Source organism: Juglans regia, chromosome 13 (genome assembly GCF_001411555.2).
Source record: "Juglans regia cultivar Chandler chromosome 13, Walnut 2.0, whole genome shotgun sequence".
NCBI lineage: Eukaryota > Viridiplantae > Streptophyta > Magnoliopsida > Fagales > Juglandaceae > Juglans > Juglans regia.
Window position 1 is genome coordinate 23,635,085 of NC_049913.1, and position 26,857 is coordinate 23,661,941.

Consider the following 26,857-nt stretch of genomic DNA (forward strand, 5'->3'; position numbering starts at 1 on the left):
GTATGTATATGCATGTATGTTTAAAGCAGAGAGAAAAATAGAGCAAACCAGAGAGGAAAGCTGCTTCCTCTCCATACCCACACAACCACGCACCTGGGATTTTCTCTCTGTTTCCTTCCCGCATCTTTTCGAAATCCAACCGTCCCCACGACCCATCTTGATTGTTCTTCGTAATCCTCTGTACACTTTCAAGATTTCGCCTTGAGAACTTGTTTCGTTCCCACGTTCTTTGTCGAACTTCTTTCGAAGTTCACATTTTTTTTGTGAACTTGTTTCCTTGAGTTCTGAGAAGTTCTTTGTGGGTTTCTTTTTGGCTGTCGATCGGAGTTCTAGTCGGCTCTTGACTGAAAATCTGAAGTGGCTTCACTTCTTTTCTGAGGTAAGTAAAAGATCTGTGTAAGTTTTAGCAGAATTTCTGTTTCTTTTAGGCTCTGTTCTGCTGTAGAGAAATGAAGAAAAAGAAATGAACCTCATTATCGGAGCTCTATGGCTGGAGTCTTTGTTTGTTGTGCTAGTTCTAATTATGACTCCCAGTTTGGCTGCAAGGAAAAGATGAGTAATTAAGAGCCCGGACATTGCGGGTTTTTTCTTTGGTTTGACGAACTTGTTTTCTTCGAGAGGCTTTTCTTTTGGTTCCTCGATAATGAAAACTTTTTAACTCGAATTCTCTAGTTTTTCTTTAACTCTAAAGTTATTTTCTTTGATTTACCCACTTGTTTACAGGCAAAAAAAAAAAAAAAAAAAAGCCAAAATGAAAAGATCTGTTTGTATAAAAGGGCATTGCCAAATAAATTAAAGTTTGATTATCAGTTCAATTGGCTAAGGAGTTCCTAGATAAGGGTCAGAATCCGATCGAGGATTCTGGGTTTTGTTCTTTTTCATTTTCTTTATCTTTTCTTATTGCATAGCCATTTCAAATTGTATGGTATCCAGTATTTGACCGAATCCTATCGCCGGCAATTGGTATCCGTTTGAGGCAACTGATATTTTAGCATCTTTTGGGATTTAGAAAATGTCAATGGTGACTGATAAGGAAGGAGCACTAGAGATAGAGTCTGTAACTTAAATGATGGTCCCCGCCATTATGTTCATCACATAAGTCACTTAGTGGGACCTTATTAAAGTTTAATTGACCTTTCTGGTTTAAAAGTAAGCTTTATGATCTCTTTTTTTATCCCGCTTCTGCCAATACTCTACAAAATCTGAGTTCCTTTGGGTTGGAAAACATTTCAGGAAGATGTCACAGCATTCTCGGGTCCCTCCTTCTTTCCTGTCAATCAAATCATTGCCTGGGGAGTTTCGGTTCTCAGGTTCTCCATCTTCTGAACGCCTTGAAAAACCTGATGATGGGAATTTGGGAAACATTCATGTAATCTCATCTATTATTTCTGAGAATGGTGATCCAGGGGATGGGGCTGTTCAGGGAGTTGAGGGTTCTATCGGTGAGATGGATCAGGTTATTGAGGATTCACCATATGGTGGGAATGCAGTATCAGTTGAATACAGGCCCTTGATGGGTGATGAAGATTTGGATTCAGTGGCTTCGCATTTGCCTTCAATATCTGCATCTCATAGTGATCGTAGGTGGGGTGACACCACCTCCTATGCTGCAAAGAAGGTACTTTCTGGCTATATACATGCATAATTATGTCTTGCTTGCTTGATCATTTGAACTGAACTTTTGATTTCTCTAAACAGATGTCAGAGAAATCCTTGTCATTTTTCGTCTGTCTTCATGGCAAACTGTTTAGTATTGTATTTACTTTAGCTTGCCTATAATGCTATACAATACATTTTTCATCACTATGTATTTCTAGATTAAATGCGTGCCTAACAATAAGGAGCTTTTCCATGCTAAAATAGCTCACTACTGAAATATAAAAGGAAACAATATGCATTTGTGGCTCAAGATTGTAACGTTTTTACTGCATTATTTTTCATTGGTTTGAGAATAGAAGCTTTAGGGGAAATAAGTCTTCTGCATTTGAAGGTAAGATTTCTAGATTTTTTCCTTGAGCATAGAAGGCAGAACGTGAATAGTCTCACCTCTTGAATGAAGAACAATGGTTACTTACCCATTAGTGCTTATGGAACTAAGCAGCAGTTGGGTTGTTGGAAAATTTGAAGAAACCTTACACACACACACACACACACACACACAAGTTCCTATATTTGTATAAACCACGGTAGAAATTGTAGTTGGCACATCTTGGTTATGTATACTATTGCATTTGATCAAATATATTATGATGTACTGCAAGGACATTATGTCTGTATACAAATGTTCATTTTGCTTCTGTCATCCTACCTTAGATTTGTCTTGAGAGTCTCATTGATTTTGTTAGGGAGATAAAGATCTCTGGGACTTTTCCATTGAGACTATAACATATTGGGCGCTACTGAATCTAAAAGCTTAAGTAACCCTTTACACTTGTGACACCTTTTCAATGTGGGACTTAACCTTTTTACGGCCATACCTGCTTGCTCCACAGGTTTCTTTGTTTCCTGTTTTCATTTTTATCATTGAAACATGATTGAATTTGGGCAAAACACTTATGTCAAGTGTTAGATACATAACTTTTAGATACAATGAAACTTTCTTTGTCTATAGAACAAGATGGGAACAACACTCGTTTATATATATTTTTTCTGCAGGAACAGTGGACTGTTAGGCAAACAGTTCTGTATTGCATTTTTAAGATAAACAAACAATGCTCTGCCTGGTTGCTACTGCTAATTAATTGGCTGCTCTTTTTTTATTTTATTTTATTTTTGTTTTTAATTTTATGTATTCTTTGATTTTGCAATTTTGCGACTGTGCTTTTTTGGGTCACCTGGTTGAATTGGTATCATGTTGTGTGTTATTTGGTTCCCATGAGTTACTATCGAGTCAGAAAAAAATGCTAGCTGTTACATAATTTGTGAAAAATACAACTTCTGTATGTGTATGCCTCTCTAATATAAAAGTTCCATGGTCTACACAAGTTCTTGTAGTTGCTTCATTGGCTCTTGTTTCTCTTGTATATCGCTTGGGGTTGTGCAAAGAATTGTTATTTTTTTTATTAATAGGAATCAAATTTTACTAAATCATAGAAAGAGGTGTTGTCCCAGCACACATGAAGTATACAAGAGAACATCTAATTAGGAGAAGTGATGAATACAAGGAACTCATGAAAACTAACTCCATTAAAATCAATAGCTAAAGCCCAAAGAAACAATGTTTTAGAAAAGAAATTTCTGACTTCGTCTAATGAGCGTTCCCAACCTTTGAAGCTCCGATAATTCCTTTTTTTTTTTGGATTTAGGAAAGAGGTGTTGTCCCAGCACACGGGAAGTATACAAGAGAACATCTAATTAGGAGAAGTGATGAATACAAGGATGAAAACCAACTCCATTCAAATCAATAGCTAAAGCCCAAAGAAACAATGTTTTAGAAAAGAAATTTCTGACTTCGTCTAATGAGCATTCCCAACCTTTGAAGCTCCTGTAATTCCTTTGGAATAAAGTCCCGACTAATCCTAGGGGTGCATAGGTTCTTGCCATTTCTCTCCCACCAAATGCACCACATATAAAGCATATAGGCACCATCTTCCACAATGCCGCAATTTGGGGACTTCCATAAATACCTCTCCAGCTAGCTGGTAGATCAACCACCCTCTGGGCATTTCCCAAGCATGACCAACTCTATTGAAGAAGTAACCCCATTAAAACCCTAGCAACCTTGCAATTACGTGGCAAATGATCCACCGATTCACCTAGACCAATCAACTACAATAATCCGACTTTTTCTCAAGTTTTCAGTGGTCAAGATCTTTTCGAGGGATGCTGTCCAAAGTTCAAACAAAGAAAGCAGCTTTCAGAGGTTCCTTACACTTCCAAATACACCTCGACGGAAAAGAGTTATTGTCCCTATTAGTAATGTTGGACAGATTTATGGAAACTGTCTGTATTTGCTTGTGGTGGGAATCACATTATGGCTCAATGCATAGAAAACTCTAAGTTGTCAAAACTGAAAATCACTCTAAAGGCAGCAACTTGACCTTTAGTCCATGGCTTTGTAGTTCTTCCTCGGTTAGAGAAAATCTTGCCCTCAAGTTTTGAGATGTTGGATTATAATGCTTCTTGAACTTGAAACTTAGAGCAAAAAGTGGTGATTTATTTATACTTTTTTATATGTTGAAGAATTTTATAGATCCTTATTTTTATTCTGACTTGAATAGAGGTTAGGCTCGTATATCTCACATGCAACAGTGTTTCAAAACAGAGAATTCTATATAAGTAGGTTCTTCACTGATGCCTATTCCTTATGCATTTCTCAGTGTCGCTTGAATGCATATGTAGTTTTGTTCTGTCGGTAAGTTATCTTGCAGTTTTTATAATTATTTAAAAATACTGCATCTGTAGAAATTAAATTGAAAAAATCTGCAACAGGAGATGCATAATGGTTCCAAATTATGCTCATTTTGTGTTGACATTTTTTTTACGTCCTATTTGCTATATATCACCTGATTTTTGAAGTTTTCCATTTCAGAAGCTTCAATCTTGGATTCAACTTCCAAATGGGAATTGGGAGCTTGGGAAGATTTTATCAACTTCTGCACTCGAGTCTGTTGTATCAATGTCTGATGGGAGAGTAAGAGCACTGTTGGGAATTTTGAGTTATAGCATTTATGCATTGCAATCAGATGTTGAATTCATATTTTATTTTGTAGGTTTTAAATGTAAAAACTGAAAGCTTGGTACAAGCAAATCCTGATATACTTGATGGTGTAGATGATCTCATGCAGCTAAGTTATTTAAATGAACCGTCAGTGTTATACAATCTTCAGTATAGATACAATCGAGATATTATATATGTAAGTATCTAGATATTTATGTTTTGAATGTGTTTATATTTGCTTTTGTGTGTCTAATTTTCTACTTATACCGGATGGAATCTGGTTATATTTCTGTGCTTTCAGACGAAAGCAGGTCCTGTTTTGGTTGCTATAAATCCCTTCAAGAAAGTTCCTCTATATGGAAATGATTACATTGAAGCATATAAGTGCAAATCTATTGAGAGCCCACATGTGTATGCCATTACGGACACAGCTATGCGGGAAATGATAAGGGGTAATTTCTCTTATGAATTTACAAAATTTTGTTTTCAGCAGTTAGAGATGTCTGCAAGTTGTCATTAGTGTTTGGTATTCTTACTCTTTTTGTTTTTTTTTGTTCTTTCTATTTCTTCCAGATGAAGTAAATCAATCTATCATTATAAGGTCAGTAAATTTTGACGAACTTTTTCATTTTCTCTCAGTCATTCCTTTGTGTAGATGAACTGGTCTTGCAGTTACTGCTTTAAACAGGAAATCGCTACTTTGATTGCAATGCATATGTTTGCTCAATGCTGAAAATCTTATAGGTGTAGGCTCTTGTATGCGACCTGTATACTTGGGCCATGCCTAATGTAACTATCAATAAAACTTACTATGACTTATCGGAAAAAGGGTATACGTATCACTATTTACTTTATACTATTGTGTGTGTTCTAATTTGCTACTGTATGGAACCTACCTCTTATGCTTATCTCCCATTAAGTTGTTGTCGCCAATTACTTAGAAGAAGTTGAAGGAAGTAGCTCTAAATAAGAATTTCATGGATTTGTTGTATCAAGGAATATTACAAGTTTAAACATCGGTTCTACTTTTGGTAAACCGTTTTTCCTTTATTTTATTATTGGGTTTAGGTAAGGGGTGGTGATTCCCTAAGGAGGGCTGTCCAGGCAAAACAAACTGTTCTCAGAGGTGCCTTAGTCCATCAAATTCTCTTCTGAGGGAAGGAGTTACTTGTCTTGAGGTATAAGGAACTTATAGAAGGATCAAACAGTAAACTTTATTTCCTTGGAAGAGGCCCAAAGAATCTTATCCGCACCTCCAAAGACATAATCTAATAGAGTACAAGAGATTGAAGAACTCTGTGAAGGCATCAACCTCCCAATCATGATCTACACAGACATTAATAACATTCCACTGAGGGGAAGGACTGGATAACTCCAAAAATTAGCCATTGAAGCCTCCTCTGCACGTGTAAAAATAGTTTGGTATGAATAGAGAAAAGCTACCCTGAGCGCCTTGTCAACTGACCGTAATTTATGCCATAATCTATTCATAGAGCCATTATCCATCACAAGTTTGGTATGAATAGAGAAAAACTCCATCATCTCTTGATACTCTTGCACAACTTTACCTCATGTGGCCCACCTCAAGGACAACCAAATTTAGAATCCATTATGGCTTTCCATAATTCCTATGTCATGTTGGTAGTGCCATAGCCACTTTCCTAGAAGGCCACAATTGAGCAAGAGCAAATTTTGAACTCCCAAACCTCCCTCAGAAATCAGAGACCACACCCTGAACCAGTTTACTTGGTGAAATTTGAGTTATTCACCTATTTGGTTTCCCACCCCATAAAAATTCTCATTGTAAGTAATCTATTCGATTGGCCTCGCTGGTGGGAAGGGAAAACATGGACAAGAAATATGTGGGCAAAATTAGAGAGGGTGATCTTACCACCTTTAGGCAAATATATCATCCTCTAACTAGCGAATGAACACTTAGTCTTCTTAACCATACCATCTCAAATTGACTTGGCTTTGAAATAGGCTCCTAAAGGGAGAGCAAGATACTTTATAGGGTTAAGAGAATACCTTTCCCCACTATATTTTAGCTAGACTATCCATGTTAGAAACATTACCCTCAAGAACAAACATTGACTCTAACCAATCTTACTTTTAAACGAGAAACAGCAGGGTTCTCAAAGAGTGGAGGTGGTCTAGGCTTGTCCCCCAAAAAGTTAAGAAATCATTTGCAAACAAAAGATAGAAATGTTAATCACACTAAGGGCAGGTTTGGGACATAAAACAAAACACAAAATTCTATTCTCATCTCATCTCATCTCATATCATCTCATCATTACACATTTTTCAAATTCCCATACAAAATATAATAAACAATTTAACTTTTTCAAATCCCAATACACCTTTTTCAAATCCCAAAACAACAATAATATTAAAACTTAATATTTTAAACTTAAAAAAAAAACACAAAATTCTCATCTCACCCCCCAAACCTACCCTAAGATTACTAGCTCCCATAGAAAAGCCAGAGAGAACCTCTATCAAATAGTTACTGATAACACTTTACTGAGAGTCTCTAAGTCAATAATGGAAAATAATAGAGATAATGGAAGCCCCTGTCTTAAATCACATGAACTGTTTAGGAAGCTCGTGGGAGTGCCATTCACAACATAGAAAAGCACACTGGAGATATAATGTTAATTTGGAGTTTCTTTATTATTTGCATGATGCAGTTTTGGGCAAAATGGCCATCTTGGATGGCACTTTCTTTCTAGTCTTTATAGAAAAATTATCATGTTCGGTTCCCTCGAGGGATGGATCCATAATAATTCACCCATCCCAATATTTAATTTGTGAAACACCCCTTGCTCACCTGAGCTGAGCCTACTATCCAGGCATGTTCATTAGCAATTGGCACAAAACCTAAAATTGTTTATATCTGACAAACATGTTTGGTGGCTTCAAAATAATTTTCTTGACAATCCTAGTCAATATATTAGCAATGGCATTTGCAATTACGTTGACTATCCATTCACTGCCTCAAACTTTTTAGAAATGAGGGTTATGAAGCCTTAAGATTTATTTTTCAAATTTACTATTTGTATGAAACTCTTGAAATACCCAAAATAATGTCTTCTTAAATTACATCCCAACAAGCTTGAAAGAAAGTCACAGTAAAACCATCCAAACCTGGTGCTTTATCACTGAACATACTTTTTACCACTTTGAGATTCAAATGGCCTCTCAAGCTATGTGACCATCTTTTCCTCTATGGACTGAGTACTGATCCCATTGGCTTGGGTCTCCAAGCAAACTGCTCAGAAAACATATGTTCATAATACCGAACAGTATGATTCCTAAGCTAAGTTTGATCAAAAGAGACTCAAGTCATCAATGAAAAGATTAAAAGAGACTAGGTTGTGTTTTGATGTTGAGGTGATCTTAGATGATCTGAGTTGATCTATGAATAGTAATATTTTGTGGGTCCCATTGAGATGTGTTTGAATGTAAATAAGTTGAGATATGTGTTTGAATGTATGTAGTGGGTTGAGATAGGTTTTAACTTTTTATGGGAAGTTGAAGAAGTAGTGAGTCCTATCAATGATTGGTTTGAGATGGCTTGAAGTGATTTCATTATCCAAACACAGAAGTCATCAATGAAAAGATCTCATTAGCTCGAAAGTGTTTTTGATCAGTGAATTTTGTTGTTATTGTTCTGAATCCCTGATGAAAAACTTAGCAATTTCGGTAGTGTTTCTATTTGTCATGATAAAAAATTAGAAATCGAATATACAATTGGCATACAATGAGTTTGTGCTGTTTTAATCAACTACCATATTTAGATAGTATTCTTTTGTTATAATTTCTTATTTCATTGTCCAGTGGTGAAAGTGGAGCTGGGAAAACTGAGACAGCAAAGATTGCGATGCAATATTTGGCTGCCCTTGGTGGTGGAAGTGGAATAGAACATGAAATACTTAAGACTAATCCGATTTTAGAAGCTTTTGGTAATGCGAAAACATCGAGAAATGACAACTCAAGTCGCTTTGTAAGTCCGTTGTTCTTCCCTTGAATTACTTTAAGGTGTACAATTAGGGTTCACTCTCTGTACTTGGGCCATACCCTTTTAAGTTTAATAAAATTTTCGATTACTTAAAAAAAGTGCAATTAGGGTTAGAGTAGTCATGAATAGCAGAAGTGAAATTGTTAAAATTGTGGCCTTTTATACTGCAACTGCTGATAACCTTGGTGACAATGTCACAGGGAAAGCTGATTGAAATTCACTTCAGTGAAACTGGAAAAATATCTGGTGCCAATATTCAAACTTGTAAGTTCACTTGTATTGCTGATGTCCCTCGATAAACTTTTAGCCAATTCATTGGTTTTTACCTCCCTAAAGTGTGAAACTGACCTTAATTTGAATCTATATTGTGCTTCTGTCTATTGTGCCCAGTTTTGCTGGAAAAGGTAATTCTTTATTCCACTGGTCTGTTGTTCCGGCCCACTTGATTTATTTAACTCACGTATTCACACTACCATATAAACAGTCTAGAGTGGTCCAATGCACTGAAGGAGAGAGATCGTACCATATCTTTTATCAGCTTTGTGCTGGGGCTCCTGCTGCGCTACGGGGTAATCGTCACCAATTATTTCATTATATCATTTTCAAGATACTTTCTCACATAGTATTTTATGAAAAATAATATATGTTCACTTTCTCCTGACCTCAAATCAATACAAATTTTTTTAAAAAGGCATATCACTAAATTCTTAATATTAGATAAGTCATGATCAATACTTATCTCCAAATTAAAAAAAAATCCAAAGTCCCAATTAAAATGACATACTGTCAAAAATCTCATAAAATTGGTTCACCCATTTTTCATATAAGGCCTTCAGAAGCTTTACAAATGTTAATTTTCCTTGACTGGCATTATGCTTGGATTAGTTTAAAGACCTATAGCTATACTTAATATATGTTCTCTTGCCTTATCTGTTTCTTTGTTCATTTTGATTTTGAAACAGAGAAAATAAACTTGAAGAGTGCAGACGAGTATAAATATCTGAGGCAAAGTGATTGTTATTCAATTACCGGGGTTAATGATACCGAACAATTTCACATTGTTGTGGTACTTTTTCTCTTATCATTAAATAACAGCACATTTCATATTTATATAGTTTCATCATATGAAAAAAATTTCATACTCAGCTCTTTTACTTATAAAAAAAATTGGAAAAACTTATAGTCCTTTGAAGTCTACGATTGGTGAGCAACTGAAATTTATATGGTTGTTACCATTTTCCAGGAAGCTCTGGATGTTGTCCATGTTAAAAAAGAAGATCAACAGAGTGTATTTGCAATGCTTGCTGCTGTCTTGTGGCTAGGAAACATCTCATTTACCGTGATTGATAATGAAAACCATGTTGAAGCTGTGGCAGATGAAGGTAAGATCTTCTAGAATTTCAAGCAAAAAAATATTTTCAGATTGTGATCTATTGCAATGAGGATGTTACATGACACAGATATTGGAAAGAGATACGTTTTTTTTTATGATAAAATTTATTAACACAAAAAAGGTGTTATTCTTATGCACAAGTATACAAGAGATCCTCCTAACTAGGAAAAGGTAATAGTGCTAACAAATCCTGAAAAGAAGAAACAGAAAAGCTATATGGTTTTTTTCCACTATCCAATAAAAGGTGTTAAGAAAAGATGACTTAAGCTCCGACACCAACTCTTTATACTCTTCAAAACTACACTCACACATTGATGTTTATCAAATTGGCGTTTCCAACATGCTAGAAGATCCACCACTCGAGCAGGCATAACCCAATCATTCCTAAACAGGATGAAAACCTTATTCCATAGGTGCGAGCAACCTCGAAATGCAATAGAAGAGGATCTACAATTCTTCGTTTTTCTTACACATAATTGCTTCATCATAATGACTCCCTGCATTCTAATGTTCTCTAGGGTAAGAATCTTCCCTAAAGCAGTAAAGCCGCTGTCCAAGTGAAAAAATTTTCTCTAAGAGGGGCCTTGTTTCTCCAAATGAACTTCCATGGAAAGGGTCCTTAGGCTGGGCATGCAACACACTGTAAAATTACTATATTTTGAACATTCTGTTCATGAGTGGCCTCCAAACCATTTTATCATCATAGTTACATTCTACCTGCCTAGAATACAACAGGTCAAGGAATGATAAGAAGAGATCCACCTTCTGTATTAGCCTCCCTGACAAATCGATGCACCATTGAAAGGAGTTGCAAGTGAATAATTCAGGCAAAGCATCTTTCAGAGTTTGGTCATCACACCACACATCCTGCCAAAAGTGGATCTTCGATGCATTTTTAGTTTTTACTAGACCAAAATAGCTTGGTTATAGAAATTAATTTTTTAACGGATCTTGGTTTCTTGTGGTTCTAATTTTCTGAAAAGAATTTTAGAATTGGGCTTGGAAGGCAGGAAAACTCCTACTCATTTTGGGTAGATCTAAACCTCATTCATGTCAGAGATGCACCTTTCCGATAAGTGAGATAAGTTTTGTTGATGATCAATAAAGTAAACAAAGGTAATATTGAAGTACATGGGGAGTATACATCAAATACATCCAATAGAGATAGAAAAGAGATCAGAACAATTTTGGAATCTAAAGTTGGAGAGATTATGCTTGCGGCCTTCCAAGGGTAAGGAGAACTGAAAAGAAAGCCTTGAGGTCTGCGGTCCTTGTGCTTTATTCAAAACTGTGTGGTCATGCATTTTGCTCCACATGCATCACATTAAAGAAATTAGGAATGGACATCATTCTCCACATGATGTCACAGTAGTAATTATCAAATGGTTCTTTCCAATGTGCTATAAAATCAAATACCGGTCTAGGCATGCCACATCATCCATATTTGCCCAAAAAGACTAAAACTAGCTTTCCATAATGTGCTAGCTATCTCACAATGTAGTAAAGATGACCCTCGAATTTCTCACAGCAGCAAGCTTCCTTTATATGAGTTAGCAGAAGGAAAGATATGGCGTTTCCCTCTTGCATATATGGCAACGCTATATCATCATACAGCACCACTATATCACATTGCATCCCTAGTGCAGCCACTTAAATGAAGAAAGCTCCTCTCAAGGGAGCCCTGATCCTCCAAGTGGTCCTCTGTGGAGAAGAATTGCTGTCGTGGGGGCTAATGAAGATGGTTCTTTATGCAGTCATCATCTTAGCAAGCAATCAAGCATAGTGATTTGACTTGGCACTTCCTTGCTTCTATTTTGTAGCTATCGCATACTAGCTGAGTTATTGCATCAACATTCCTAGGAGTTTGTGTTGGTTGTCTGAGGCACATGACTTGTGTTGGCATTTTTCAATTTTTTTGGGCATATGATAGGACAATAAAGGACTTTCAAAGCTTCATTTAATTGCATTTTTTCAAAGTTTCTTGTTGATTCTGCTACATTTCGGCATCCTATAGTGCTTGGAACTAGTTTTCTAAGTCAGACAAGTATTTAATGATCTTTTTGTGTCCTTTCTTTCTTGTTCTATAATACCAGTAATTGCATCTTCTTCAAACATTAAATTCTAGGGAAATTACACTTTGCAGTCTGAAGTTTTCCAAGTAAACCCTGAACCACGAGAAGTTGCAATGTGCACCTTAAACCCCCCCTTTTTTTTTTTTTCTATTGCTTGTACTTATATGTTGTCATTGCGAGGTTCACTTGTTTTACTTTCAGGTCTATATAATGCTGCTAAATTAATTGGATGTGACATTGGGGAGCTTAAGTTAGCTTTGTCAACTCGCAAGATGAGGGTTGGGAGTGATAGTATTGTCCAAAAGCTAACATTATCACAGGTAAGAAGATTTTCATTGTGAATATAAATTTAAATCTTAGATTGTTAAATCTTTCACGCTGTGTATTTGGTATAAAATATTGGAAGAGATGAGTGCGAGTCTTTGGATCGTTAAACATACTTCACATCTATTTAATGCTATTAAGTAGCTGTATCTTCATTACATATTATTCCTCTTTCAATGGATTTTGGAAATTACTTCGCAGTTCTCTCTCATTATGAAAAGACTGATCGAGCTGAATATTGAATCGAAAGATTAGTTGTCAAGTTAAATTCTTGCCTGTTTATAGATGAGAATAATGCTTGGGTGGGAGCATGGTTCGAAATGTGTATGAAGTGTGAATCTCTCTCTCTCTCACACACACACACACACACACACTTATTTTGAAGACAAATTCCCGTTGTGAAAATATCATATGCTGGGGGAGATTGGTGTTCTGGAGTTATGCCCTTCCGGTGGGTTGTTCTCTTATGTGCCTTTTCCCATCAATAAAGCGAGGGCTTTCCAGACCTTTCCCAAAGACAAGGGTTCAGGCCAATATGCATTTCCGTTTCTTAAGTTGGGCCACACTCGTCAATCTAGAAGTTTTATTTATATGTTACACTGTTTTTCGAGTCTAGCTGATCCTAGTGAATTCTCTCCTTCCTGATGATTAAAAAATTATGTTTTATTTTTCAGGCCATTGACACAAGAGATGCATTAGCAAAGTCAATTTATGCTTGTTTGTTTGAGTGGCTGGTTGAACAAATCAACAAATCTCTTGCAGTTGGCAAAAGGCGTACTGGCAGATCCATTGGCATTCTTGATATCTATGGCTTTGAATCATTTGATGTATGTTCTAATTATGTTTCTCTCCCTCTCTCTCTCTCTCTCTTTCTCTCTCTCTCTCTCTCCCGGTTTGTAGTAATTATTTATGCTATTTAAATTGTTTCTGCAGAGGAATAGCTTTGAACAGTTCTGCATAAATTATGCAAACGAGAGATTGCAGCAACACTTTAATCGTCATCTGTTCAAGTTGGAACAAGAGGTATTGTCTTGCATATTCTTTGTAAAACTACAGAAAGGATGGAGCATAAAACCAAACAGATTTGTTCTATCCTTGATTCTACTTGTTTTCATGGAACACGGATAAGCTCTTTCACTTTTCACAACACACGCGCACACACATATATGGTATGAGCTCTTTCAAATATTTTCACGAGCAAACTTGAGTATGTAGTTTTAGACCCTAGTCTAAAACCAAATAGCCATCACGATTTTTATATTTTTTCACTACAAGAGGAAAAACTTTTTTTGTTTCACAATCTTTTGTACTGACATGTAAAAATAACCATTCAGAAAGGCAGGAGGAAAGGAAAAAAAGAATAAGAAGTATCTGAGTTCTATAATCTGAAACATGCAACCATACAAGCTTTGTTAATATATCAAGAAAATGAAATATCACTAAAAAAATCAAACATCAAGCTATTTGTGAACAGAAAACTCGTTTGCTTCTAGTGACCTTCCATGTTCTTTTTCAGGAATATATCCAAGATGGCATTGACTGGACAAAAGTTGATTTTGAAGACAATCAAGATTGTCTTAGTCTTTTTGAAAAGGTACAGAACTTGATGCTTTAGGTCTAGCATACTTCAAGATTTTTAGTACTGAAGATAATTAATACATATGTCTAATTATCTTCTACTACTGTTCTCTAGATGTTATTTTCTTTATGAAAGTCAAGGTGTATGCTTAAAAAAATCCTATGCAACGTTTAGGTGGATAGTGAGTTGGTCCTCATATCATACATTGTCATGCGAACAGAGAAAAAGAAAATTAAGTTTATTATATTTTTGCTTCATACAACACATGAAGTTGACAGATCTGCATATTGTCTTCTGCTCAAAAGAGTTTTTAATTGGTTACTATGAGGTATGAAGTGAAGATATTTTCCCTAATGGAGATTGAATAATTTTTTTGATAAGTAAAATATTATATATATATTTTGATTGGTAATCAAAGTATTTTATTCATAAAAGTAGGCAAAACCTAAGTATTCGGGGAGTATACATGAGAACAACTTAACTAGAGTTTACAACTGATAGTAAAAAGTCATGGACACTTAGTCCGTTGCAAACAATGGCCCCCACCTATGAGAGCAATGTTTTAAAGAAAAAGGCTTTCAGCTCCTCCATTGTCTTCTTGCAGTTTTTGAAGTTTCTATCATTTCGTTCCCGCCATATACACCGACACATACAAATAGGGACCATTTTCCAGATCGCTACGACTTGTGATTTCCCTCAGAGACCTCTCCAGCTAGCTAAAAATCCACCAATCGAAAAGGCATGACCCACGATACCCCAAGTCCTGTAAAGAGATAGTCCCACAAGGTCTTCGCCACCTTGCAGTGTAGAAACAGATGGTCTACTGATTCACCCTCTTTCTTACACATGTAACACCAGTTCAACACCATTATCCGATGTTTCCTTAAGTTATCTATGGTGATAATTTTGCCTAATGTTGCTGTCGAAACGAAAAATGCTGCTTTGGAAGGAGCTTTCATCTGCCAAATGCTCTTCCATGGAAATGTGTGCATGCCTGGACTCGTTAAAACTCGGTGGAGTGATCTGACCGTGAATTTACCTTCCGTGGAAGGGCTCCAAATCATTCGATCCTTGGTACCCTCAGTCATACGTACAAAATATAATGCCGCATAGAACTCTGTGATCTCCTCCAATTCCCAGTCTTGAGCTGCTCTAATGAAATCAATATTCCATTGAGGGGAGCCACTAGAAAAAAGCAAGTGGTCCGCTATTGCTGCATCCTTCACTCGTGCAAGCCCAAATATGGCAGGGAAAGTGTCTTGAAGACTTCGTTCGCCACCACCAGTTGTTATACCAAAATCTGAAACGAGAGCCGTCATCCACTACAATGTGTATGTCTCTGGAAGAACTTTAAACTTTTCCTTATGTATTTCTATAGACCCACCCCATATAGGCCACATACCTCATTCGAACACCAACCACCCCATGCCTCCCCAACCTATGCATCTATAACAATCTTCCACAAGGCCTTGCTTTCGTGTTGATACCGCCACAACCATTTACCCTACAGGTTGAACTTCATCAAGTTGCGAATCCCCAATCAACCCCCAGAAATTGGAGTACAAATCATTGACCAGTTAACCAAATGGAACTTAAAACTCATCCCCAAACCACTCCACAAAAAATCGCGTTGTAGCTTCTTAAGATGATTGGCAACCTTTGCTAGTAGCGGGAGCAAGGACAAAAAAATAGGGGGGGTAAGTTGGAAAGAGTACTTTTAATTAAGGTGAGCCTACCATCTTTAGACAAATACAACCTCTCCCAAGATGCCCTGCTTTTGTGTTGATACCGCCACAACCATGTACCCAATAGGTTGAACTTCATCAAGTTGCGAATCCCCAATCCACCCTCAGAAATTGGAGCACAAATCATTGACTAGTTAACCAAATGAAACTTAAACTCATCTCCCAAACCACTTCACAAAAAATATCGTTGTACCTTCTCAATATGATTGGCAACCTTTGCTAGTAGCGGGAGCAAGGACAAAAAATAGGTAGGTAAGTTGGAAATAGTACTTTTAATTAAGGTGAGCCTACTACCTTTAGACAAATACAACCTCTTCCAAGATGCCAGTCTGCATTCCACTTTCTCAATCACTACATTCCATATCTGCTCTGATTTAAAGGAAGCACCCAAAGGTGAGCCAAGATACTTCAGGGGTAGAAAAGATACCTTACATCCCAGGAGGGAGGTTAGAGCTGCTGCTTTGGGAATAGTCCCCATTGGTACCAGTTCAGACTTTGAGAGGTTAACTTTCAAACCTGAGACAACTTCGAAGCAAAGAAGTAGAGTCCTCACAGATTGGAATATGTCCGAGATTTGCTCTGCAGAAGATGAGAGTATCATTTGCAAACAATAGATGAAAAACATCAATAGAGCCATAATTACCATTCCTCACCGAAAAACCATAAAGAAACCCACCTTCCATGAGGCCCACAATCATTTGACTGAGTGCTTCCATGACAAATAAAAAGAGTAAGGAAGAGAGCGGATCCCCCTGTTTCAAGCCATGTGAAGAGTAAAAAAAACCCACTGGTGAACCATTCACTAATATAGAAAAGTGAACTGTTGAGATGCAAAATTCTACTCAATTCAGCCATGTTTCACCAAAACCACATCTTGTAAGTAGATAAAGTAAGAACTTCCATACTAGAAGTAAACAAGTAGACTGGGCGTATAAAATAAACACCTAGCCTATACTAGAGAGCCCCTAATGACTAATAAGTCTGTGAAAATTTGAAATCTATCCAAAATACAGCAAGCCCAAATGGGAACAAAACACACCTCCCCAACCCCAACCCGAAACTCCCTCTACGAGGACGGCTTCATAATGCCATCCCTTTAGTCTTCTCTTGACTCTAACTACTTCCCTTAGCGTCGTAGTTGATTGCCCAAGAAAGACACTTTTAACTCATTGCTTTTCTTAAATTTTGATTTGGTTTCAAGTGAGTGGCCTGCCTCAATCTCAGTGAGTAGTGCTGCGAATTGGTCGTCGCATCCCTCATATGAAAGCCCCACACACTGTTGAATCTTGTTAACCTCATGCAGAATCCCGCTATATTTTTTATCAGAGGAAGAGATACCAGGGGAACAATATTTTCCCTAGACACAACTCTCAACTGCACTCCCGACCCTAAACATTCCTCCTCATAAGGCACCAATGACAAACCCATAATTTCCTCCCCACCATCTCCTGCATTCAAATCCCGAATCTCCTCAACATCGATATTGTTGATGTCCATTGTTGTTGTCACCATTGAAAGTTACTTCACCTCCAGCGTAGGTGTCGTAGTTCCATTGACGAGAACATTGCTTGTAGGTGGCCACTCCCCGATGACCCTATCTGTGCCAATTCATTAGACCCTACTGCTCTTTCAAGAGGCATAGAACAAATAGGACTAGGCTCATCCCCGCCTCCTGAAACAAGTGGTGAAGCACTGCTTTCTGTTACATCCTTTTCATCTTCTGAGAGAGACTCGTCCGCTTCTTCCAAAGTACTCAAAACCCTAGAAGGACTCCTATCTTCAACTGAAAGTGAACCCTGGAAAAAAGCACCAACCCCATTTGCATCTGGTGTCTGAGGGCAGTCAGACAACAATGTGTTGATGACTTGAGTGACATCTACATAAACAGTGATGTCGGCGTCTGACAACCCTATATGTGACGGGGTCAAGGTGCTCTACGCCTGCGAACTTGAGGCCTTCAAACCCCCCTCGCCCGTTTTTAGCCCACCACTCAAACCCATGACCAGCTCTAGCTCCTTATCCACTTTAATCATCAGATCTCTCACATATTTCATAACTCTCGTCAATTGAGCTCTGATAGCCCACAAGACCCTTTCCACTTCTGCCACCCTAAGACATCTAGTAGAGGTATCCATTTCACCATGCAACACATGAGGAGCGTGCTTACCCTCCATTTCTCTCAATGTCACTTGACAGCCTTTGTCTCCTACAAGTGTCTTACCCTTTCCTTCCGCCGCGGGGCTACTCTCGGCCTGAATACATGCTAGTGACCTCAACATCGAGGCCTACAAGACACCTTTGACCGAGAAAGGCCTTCCCACTGTCTTTGCATCAACGAACACCCCTCTATTTGCATCAGGGACTTTGGACCCAGTGACGCTTTGAATGGAATGCGCAAAACCTTTCCCATTCGATGCCATTTGCGCCTTCAGGGATCGCCAACAAACCTTTCCTCACATTCCTGAATTTTGAGAGTTGCAGAAACCTGCCCCGTGCATTAATATGGTGTTGAATGATGAGAACGGCATTGCCCTTCCTTAGCTCCATGAAGAATCCATGCAATCCTCTATCCCCTTAGCAACCCATGAAGTTGACGACCCACATAGATACATGAGCTTAGCCATCCTTTTGCTACATTCAGAGATGCGAAAGCTATTTCTTCCCTCTTTCGTAAAAAACGAAAGTTTTTGATTCCACCTTCAACCACAACCACCTTTCACCTTCCATTTGAGACGATTGTGCGTCTTGCGTTGTCATCCTCTGATCCCAAATCACAAGATCATCTCCCAGGATCATCTCGTGTCGTTATATGGGAATAAATTGTAGAGCTGCTGTTTTTTAGGCTTACACCAGAGTAGTTGCCAGAGCCTATCAGTCTTGTCTGTGGCGGTGGCAGGGGTCCCAATGTAAGGGAGATACCAGATCTATGCCGACGAAACCAAACAAAGGTTTCCTGAGAAAATCCCGGTCGCCGGAGGGAGGACCGACGCTAGAGTGCCCTCATAGGAGTTGCCGGAACCCGTCAGTCTTGTCTGTGACGGTGTTAGGGGTCCCAGTGTAAGGAAAGTACCAGATCTGTGCTGATGAAAACAAAAGAAGGTTTCCTGAAAGAATCCCATTTGTTGGCGGGAGGACCGACGTGGGAGTGCCCGCAGAGGAGTCGCCGGAGCCCGTTGGCCTTGTCTGTGGCGTTGGTGGGAGGTCTCCTCAAAACCCTAAAGTTTCCTTCTGGCGTAAACCTTTGAGGGAAATATATTCTATGAAGGTCAAAGTTTTCCTCTAATCCATTTATAAATATGACAAGCGTCCACTAAGCATGTGACAAGCCCATGCTTTTTTAAAAGAATTTCGAAAACTCTATCCTTCTCTGAAACAGTAATGATGTTGTTTATTATACTAGTAAGTCCCATTGATCTCTGTGGTCTGTTTTGTTTTGACACATGATTGCTTAATTTTGGTTACGTATGAGGGTTTTACTAAATTTAAAATTGGCAAAGGCTTAACTCCTAGGGGTTGGCTCAAGTGGTAAGGTCATGATGGTATGCTCCCTCTAGGTCTAAGGTTCAAACGTGCAAACAATTTCTAGGGACCACGTCTCATCGGTGAAAAGTTGATGATTTACCTGATGTGTGATGGAGACATGTTAAATGGGTCCGGGGTTTAACCGGATTAGCAACATGTTGCATTTGCTCAATTTGCAAGATTCCTCGTCATAAAAAAATTGTTAAAGACTTATAGCAATAAGTCGAACTTGAAGGACCTGCACAGTAATTTTCCCTGTAATTTAGTTCTTGCTAGAATGTTCTTTGCTAGAATAAGGTTTTGGCAATAAAATGGGAAAAAAGACTTCTACATCTTTTATCAGTTATGCCGAAGTAAATACTCTGTTAATCACATTCATTAATAACAAGCCTTGATCAAGCATAATCCAAGTGCTTTTGTCAAACCCTGTTGAAAGTCTTGCTCACAGAGATCTTCTCGAACTGTCATATTGAAACAACTATATTTTCCTTTGCTGATTCGCAATACATCTGTTAGATTTAGAAAACATTATGAACAGTGCTGGTTGGATTTTTTATTCTGAGATGCTAAAAGAAAAAATATAAAAACCTATGTAAATTTAGAGATCAGGATCATTGTTGTCTTATTTTTTCTGTAAGGAAAAGAATTTATGAACTGAGAAAAAAGGCCATTTCCCTAGTGCATTGGGAATCTTGAAGAGAGTGCAATTGAAAATTTGAACTGAGCCAACAGAACTTGATTAACCTTGGCTTGACGAAACATCTAAGGAGCTTGAGTTTTTCCTTCTTTCCCTGTCTGTTGTTTGAGATAATGTTATGGTGAGAAGATAATCCAATCCAATAATGATAACAGATATGCTAATTTTGCTTTCGTTACTAATGCCTTTAATTATTGGCAAATTGGATTTACAAATAGCAATTTCATGAACCTTGTTCTAACTTATATGCAGAAACCATTGGGGTTATTATCCCTGTTAGATGAGGAGTCAACTTTCCCAAATGGCACTGATCTGACCTTTGCCAATAAGCTTAAGCAGCATCTGAATTCTAATTCTTGTTTCAGAGGAGAACGAGGAAAAGCCTTTTCTGTCTGTCACTATGCGGGGGAGGTATTATCTTATCTTTGATTGGTACTTCATTTTTTTGATAAGTAGATTGGTACTTCATTTTACTCAAGTCATGTCCCAAGTGCTTGGTACCTGCTTATCCTTGGATGATCCCGCAATCGAGATTTATACATTTAATGAGCTGTAGATCACTTGCCTAGTGTGTTACATTCAACCCAACTTCCATTGCATAGGTGCTTTCTTGAGATTGCCATTATAAAAATGTCAAGTACCAAATATTTTCTATGTGGACAGGAAGGCCAATTATAAATTGGATAAAAAAACCTTTGGTTCTTTTGGTTCATTTTTTCTCTTGCTATTGGACACTATTAGATGACTAAACTTGCTTCCCCCCTCAGGTAATGTATGACACAACCGGATTTCTGGAGAAGAACAGGGATTTATTGCATCTAGATTCAATCCAACTCTTGTCATCATGCTCTTGCCAACTTGCTCAGACATTTGCTTCCAGTATGCTTACACAATCTGAGAAACCTGCAGCTGGTCCTTCATATAAATCCGGTGGAGCAGATTCCCAAAAGCTAAGTGTTGCGACAAAATTTAAGGTACACTACTTTCCAGAAGTGTATATAGCTAATCTTATTTTGAATTGGAAATTTCAACAAACTCAGGTGAAATTGTTTAGATATTTATTTTTTTTGGCGGAGGTTAAACTCAATTATATCGACATTGATGTTTTCGTAAAATTAAGAACCATGAATTCTTGAGTTTGTAAAATTTTAGTTCACAATGTTCAGTTACAATCCAGTTTGTACAATGATACTGAAAACAGTTTTTTGGTGACTTTTAGATGAGCTCATAGTGAAATAACTACTAACCATCAACAAAGTAAGCGGTGAACAAAACAAAATTTTCTACTGTCATGGTCCATTATTTCCCAGCGAAGGCCATCATAGATGTTAAGATTTCATGTATGATTGTGTACTCACTTTTGAAATATCCTCCCTTTATAAAAATCTGGTGGAAAGATTGGGAATTTTAGGCTTTGAAAATGCAATTTCCAATGCCTCATGGATGAAGCTTTTGTCCATTAATTTTAATCCCACACGTTTTCCTGTATATTAGCAAATGGCTCATTGTCAAATTTAGAGCCTTCAACTGTGTCCAAATTACCCTAAAAGTGGCATGGCCATGTTGATGTTTATGGAAGTATATGAATTATAAAAGCCCGAACAGGAAGAATTGGCATAAGGATGTAAACTTCTTGTATTTGACCTTCACCTCTCCCAGAGGTTGTCACACAGAAATAAAATACAAGAAGTTTTATGATGCTTTAGTTCCCACAGTTGAACCATAATGCCTATTCTCAAGGTCTTTGTATTTTAGATGATTACTTTTGGCAGTATTTGTCTTTCCTTTTTTCTTAAGGATATTTAACTTTAGTTTGTCTTTAGGAGATACTTTTGTGCACACCCTATTTGCAAGTATGATTTTCCTTTTTCTAGTAAAGTTTTCTATGACATGTTAAGAAAAAAACCTTGTCACCTTGATGTGGAATTATTCTTTAGGAGTTGACACTGCTGTTTTTAGGGGTTTTTCCGGAGTCATTCTATTTGTATGTCGACGTGTCTGACTCAATTGACCAGAATAGCAGTTCTGGGACTTGGCTAGGGTGGTAAGGGGTGCAGTAGTCTTAGGTTTGGAAGCATTTGATAAGAATACCACATGAGAAAAGTTTGGTGCCGTTTGGATAGTGAGTTGAGATGAAAGTTTGAAGTTGAATAAAATATTGTTAGAATATTATTTTTTAATATTATTATTGTTTTGAGATTTGAAAAAATTGAATTGTTTATTATATTTTGTGTGGGAATTTAGAAAAGTTGTAATGATGAGATGAAATGAGATGAGATGAGATGAAACACTTTTACTAGCCAAACATGACCTATATTTGCAAGCTGGTGTAAAAGATACACCATCCACGCTGCTGATATGGTAGGATATGATTTGCAATATCCTCCACACTGGCTTGCAAGAAGAAATCTTATGAGATTTTGAAGCTTACAATTTGTGGTGAAAGATCACTGTGTTCCCTTTATTTACTTGTTTTTTTCGTATTTAGGGTCAATTATTCAAACTGATGCAACGCCTAGAGAGCACCACACCTCATTTCATACGTTGTATCAAGCCCAATAACCTCCAGTCTCCTGGCTTGTATGAACAAGGTCTTGTTCTGCAGCAGTTAAGATGTTGTGGAGTCCTAGAAGTAGTTCGAATATCAAGATCTGGCTTTCCCACAAGAATGTCCCACCAGAAGTTTGCCAGAAGGTAAAGAACAATCTTTTTATGTTCAGTTGCAGATTAGCAATTTTTATATATTTCATGATTGGTTCCTTAATTTATTCTATGGTTGGGGGGTGGGGGTGTTTGAATCTTGCATCAGATATGGTTTTCTTCTGCTGGAGAATGCTGCATTCCAGGATCCGCTAAGTGTTTCAGTTGCAATTCTTCATCAGTTCAATATCTTGCCTGAAATGTATCAAGTGGGCTACACAAAGTTGTTTTTTCGAACTGGACAGGTACCTTGAATGTTTTATTTGGGTTTTCAACTAAATTATTTTCATCTTTTTTGAGTGTTTTTTGTTTTATTTTTGGGGGGGGGGGGGGGGATGGTTTAGATGTTGGTGCATGGCATTGTCAATGTGGTAATTCATGGATGATTCAGTTATATAGGTTGTTAATGCTATTGAAATCCTGTTTTCCATTGGTAAGAAGTTATACATGTACAATAAGTGCATATAAGCTATCAATTTGTTCCATTCTGCATTCAATTGATATTAAAACTCAAAATGATTCATGTAGCCAACCGCAATCAATTGAAAATCATTATCTTGTAATGAAGGTTGATTTCAAAGTTGGCTTGGTTGGCATGATGTGAAAATGCAACCAATTATCTATTTCTTACTAGTACTATAATGTTGAGAATAATGCTGCAGATTGGGGTCCTGGAGGATACAAGAAACCGTACCCTCCATGGCATTTTACGGGTTCAAAGCTGCTTCAGAGGGTATCAAGCACGCCGTTACCTCAAGGAACTCAGGAGAGGAATTGCCACTCTTCAGTCATGTATTGCCCTTTCCATAGTCTTACATCACCGAAATATGTCATATTCCATTAAGCAGAAGCTTAAAAGCGCGTTTGAGAATTAATATTGCAACATCTATTCATGCAGTTGTTCGAGGAGACAAAACCAGAAGCGAATATGCAGTATTGCTACAGAAACACAGAGCTGCTATTATAATACAAAAGCAGATTAAAGGCAGGATTGCAATGAGAAAACTGAAGAGCATACATGATGCATCACTTCGGATACAATCGGGTAAGAATCTTTAAATTTTAACTCTGTCAAAACAAATTCTTAGATGTATGGTATTGAGATTTAGGGTTTACCAAATGAGAGGAACAGTTACCTTTCTAACTCTTGTGGTTGAATTGTATAGATTGCGAAAATAAAGTAAATAATACACTAGAGTAGTATCCTTTAAACCCGCCCGTGGGTAGCCCAAGTGGTAAAAGGGCAAACTTGTGTGCATGAGCCCCATGTCACAAGTTTGATTCCCCCATGATCAAACTGCGATTTAAGTGGGAGGCCATGGCGGTGGGTTGTTGTGTTAAGTCTTCCTGGGGGTTTAGGTTCCATGGGTGAGTCCTAAGGAGTATAAGGGCTCTGCTGTGGGATGGTTCCCCCGTCATTAAAAAAATATCCCTTAAGGTGTACTTTATTACAAGAAGGTCATCCATCTTACATTCTTCACACTCACAAGTTGGAGAACACGCACGCGCGCGCGCGTGTGTATCATGCAAGTACAACTTGAAACAAATAAAATCTAATCAACTATGACCCAAAAACTTGTGAACATATGTAAAAGTTAATATTTATACTTCACAAATAGTGTAGAAATATCTTTAGTAAATACTAAATATCCTATGTTTAATGAAGTGATAATCAACCTCGATATCCCTGGTCCTCTCATAAAATAATAGGATTGTAGGCAATATGAATAGTGGATTGATTAGCAAAAAATAGTCATATAGGAGTTGAAGCCAAGAATTACTTTACTACCCTAATTGCATGTTAGATTTCTGATCTGATGATAAGATCTTCCTAAATAGTTTGACAATATCTATTAGGATTCCCAAATTACTCTCCCTCATCTTCGGGGGTTTTTTATTTGGGTCCATAGGACATCAATGGGTCAAGCCTATCAGCAACCTTGATTCTTCTAACAATCTAATGCATAGTTCTCCAAGATAAACTAGTATAATTGTTTAGACCTAATGACTTCAATACCAAGAAAGTATCAAACTTTTATTCAAGTCCTTGTTTTGAAACTGATGTTAACGTTTTCAATCTGGTGATACCCCCAGAATTGTTGCCAATAATAACAATATTATCCATGTATACTAGGAGAAGAATGTAGTCTGCATTGTCATAAGTGGAATACTAAATGGATTGTTTGGCATGCTTGGAGACGAAACTTAAACAGACTAGAATGATGAGACGATACGGTGAAAAAAGAAAACCCTAAGGGCTAATGTGTTGTACGGGGTAAAGTAGTGAATTTGAAACATATTGATGTAAGGGGTGTTTTGGTTCTGTCTTGGTGAACTGGGCCTCTCAAATAGAGGACCTTAACAATCCACTTGGTTTTGAGTAGAAACAGACCGATGCCCAACCAGTTTCATGGAGAACGGGTTGGTCCATCTGTGAGACTCTACACCCCTAGTGGGATCCAAGCTACTTAATTATATATCAAGTTACTAACTGGAGCTAGCAGTACTGGTTTTGTTGACTCTAGTAAAACCTGTTAAATCTGAGCTGGCTCAAGTTTGATGTATGTAGCTCTAAATTCAACTGTCAATCATCTACAATATTACTTAACCAAAAAAAGAATAATCTACAATATTATCATACATTCTTCATGATTTTGTTTGGCTATGTGGCAGTTGTTCGTGGCTTTCTTGTCAGAAAATTCTCAGGAGATATAGGACTGCTAAAATCTGTGGGCACGAAGGTACTCCATACTCCGTAACTCTATTATTTTTCTGAATTATACTACTTTAGCGGACTGGTTTGCTTCTAATCACTATGGCAGTATCAAACTATTCACAGCTTCCATGCATTCTTAAATTAATGTACATTACCTTATCATTGCCAAACTATGTACTCTTTTTTTACCTGCAAAAAGCATGATTTCTGGACAACTTATTTACCACTATTTTTTCCCTTTTATGCTACAATGCTAATCCCCTAATGAAGTGCTTAATATTAAGATCCCATTACACGTGTCAATTGGCGACCAAAAAGAAAGAAAATCATATGGAATTACTAGTGTACACAAAGATCTTTGCTAATCTTGTATGGATAGTTTGTCTTTTGATGTTGTTCCAATTTAGTACCAGATATTTTGCTTTTTCTCTTAATTGGAGATAGTTCACAAGTGGGAGTTTCATGCAGGCTAACGAGTCAGATGAGGTGGTGGTGAAGTCTTCTTTCCTTGCTGAATTACAACGCCGAGTTCTTAAGGCTGAGGCTGCCCTAAGAGAAAAAGAAGAGGAGAATGACATCCTCCACCAACGTCTCCAGCAGTATGAGAGTCGTTGGTCTGAATATGAGCTGAAAATGAAATCCATGGAAGAAGTGTGGCAAAAACAAATGAGGTCCCTACAATCTAGCCTCTCCATTGCAAAGAAGAGCCTAGCCATTGATGATTCTGAAAGAAACTCTGATGCATCAGTAAATGCAAGCGATGACAGAGACTACAGCTCGGATATGGGAAGTAATAATAAGCAAGCTGAGAGCAATGGTTTGAGGCCAATGAGTACAGGTTTGAGTGTAATAAACCGGCTGGCAGAAGAATTTGAGCAGAGGAGTCAAGTATTTGGTGATGACGCCAAGTTCTTGGTGGAGGTAAAATCTGGTCAAGTCGATGCAAGTTTGAATCCAGACCGCGAGCTTAGGAGGTTGAGGCAGATGTTTGAGGCTTGGAAAAAGGATTATGGAGCAAGACTGCGAGAGACAAAGGTAATTTTACATAAGCTTGGCAATGAAGATGGTACTGTTGTGAAAAGAAAATGGTGGGGAAGGAGAAACAGCTCGAGGATGAGTTAGATGGATTACAGTCGTGTCAATATTTTTCCCTTTTGGTTTTCCATCTTTGGAAATCGCAACGGTAATGTCTACAATGCGAGGAAGCTGTCTGGGAGGAACGACTGCTCAACGATAATAACAGTTACTCTGTAGCGGTTTTATTGTCCCATAATTTGTTGGTAGCTCTTTTATGTTTATGATCACGAGTTGCAATTGTGAAGAGTATTGGTGTTACCAGCGATTTGGTACAATACAAAGCCTACTAATTCAATTATGTATATCAATTTGAATATACATAATGAAATCCAAGTTCCACATGTGTAAGCA

At 37.6% G+C, this 26,857-nt stretch overlaps 1 protein-coding gene across 1 annotated transcript; it reads left to right on the top strand.

Annotated features, from left to right (window-relative positions):
• Nucleotides 1-26,857, top strand: LOC108988514 (myosin-1). The gene is made up of 24 exons (XM_018961788.2): nucleotides 1-379; nucleotides 1,234-1,618; nucleotides 4,532-4,633; nucleotides 4,713-4,856; nucleotides 4,962-5,112; nucleotides 5,234-5,261; nucleotides 8,501-8,666; nucleotides 8,882-8,945; nucleotides 9,072-9,085; nucleotides 9,166-9,250; nucleotides 9,644-9,747; nucleotides 9,925-10,063; nucleotides 12,348-12,466; nucleotides 13,145-13,297; nucleotides 13,404-13,493; nucleotides 13,987-14,064; nucleotides 20,266-20,424; nucleotides 20,781-20,987; nucleotides 22,502-22,707; nucleotides 22,823-22,958; nucleotides 23,376-23,505; nucleotides 23,612-23,758; nucleotides 25,387-25,454; nucleotides 25,898-26,857. Exons 2-24 carry the CDS (start codon nucleotides 1,238-1,240, stop codon nucleotides 26,549-26,551), a joined length of 3,525 nt encoding a protein of 1,174 aa, XP_018817333.2. The 5' UTR covers nucleotides 1-379; nucleotides 1,234-1,237; the 3' UTR covers nucleotides 26,552-26,857.

What these genes read in the sequence shown, in the direction of transcription:
- LOC108988514 (XM_018961788.2), top strand. Translation starts at nt 1,238, where the DNA reads ATGTCACAGCATTCTCGGGTCCCTCCTTCTTTCCTGTCAATCAAATCA. An exon ending in AATCAATCTATCATTATAAG is followed by an intron (nt 5,262 to 8,500) that starts GTCAGTAAATTT and finishes TTCATTGTCCAG; the next exon opens with TGGTGAAAGTGGAGCTGGGA. An exon ending in ATCACTTCGGATACAATCGG is followed by an intron (nt 23,759 to 25,386) that starts GTAAGAATCTTT and finishes GCTATGTGGCAG; the next exon opens with TTGTTCGTGGCTTTCTTGTC.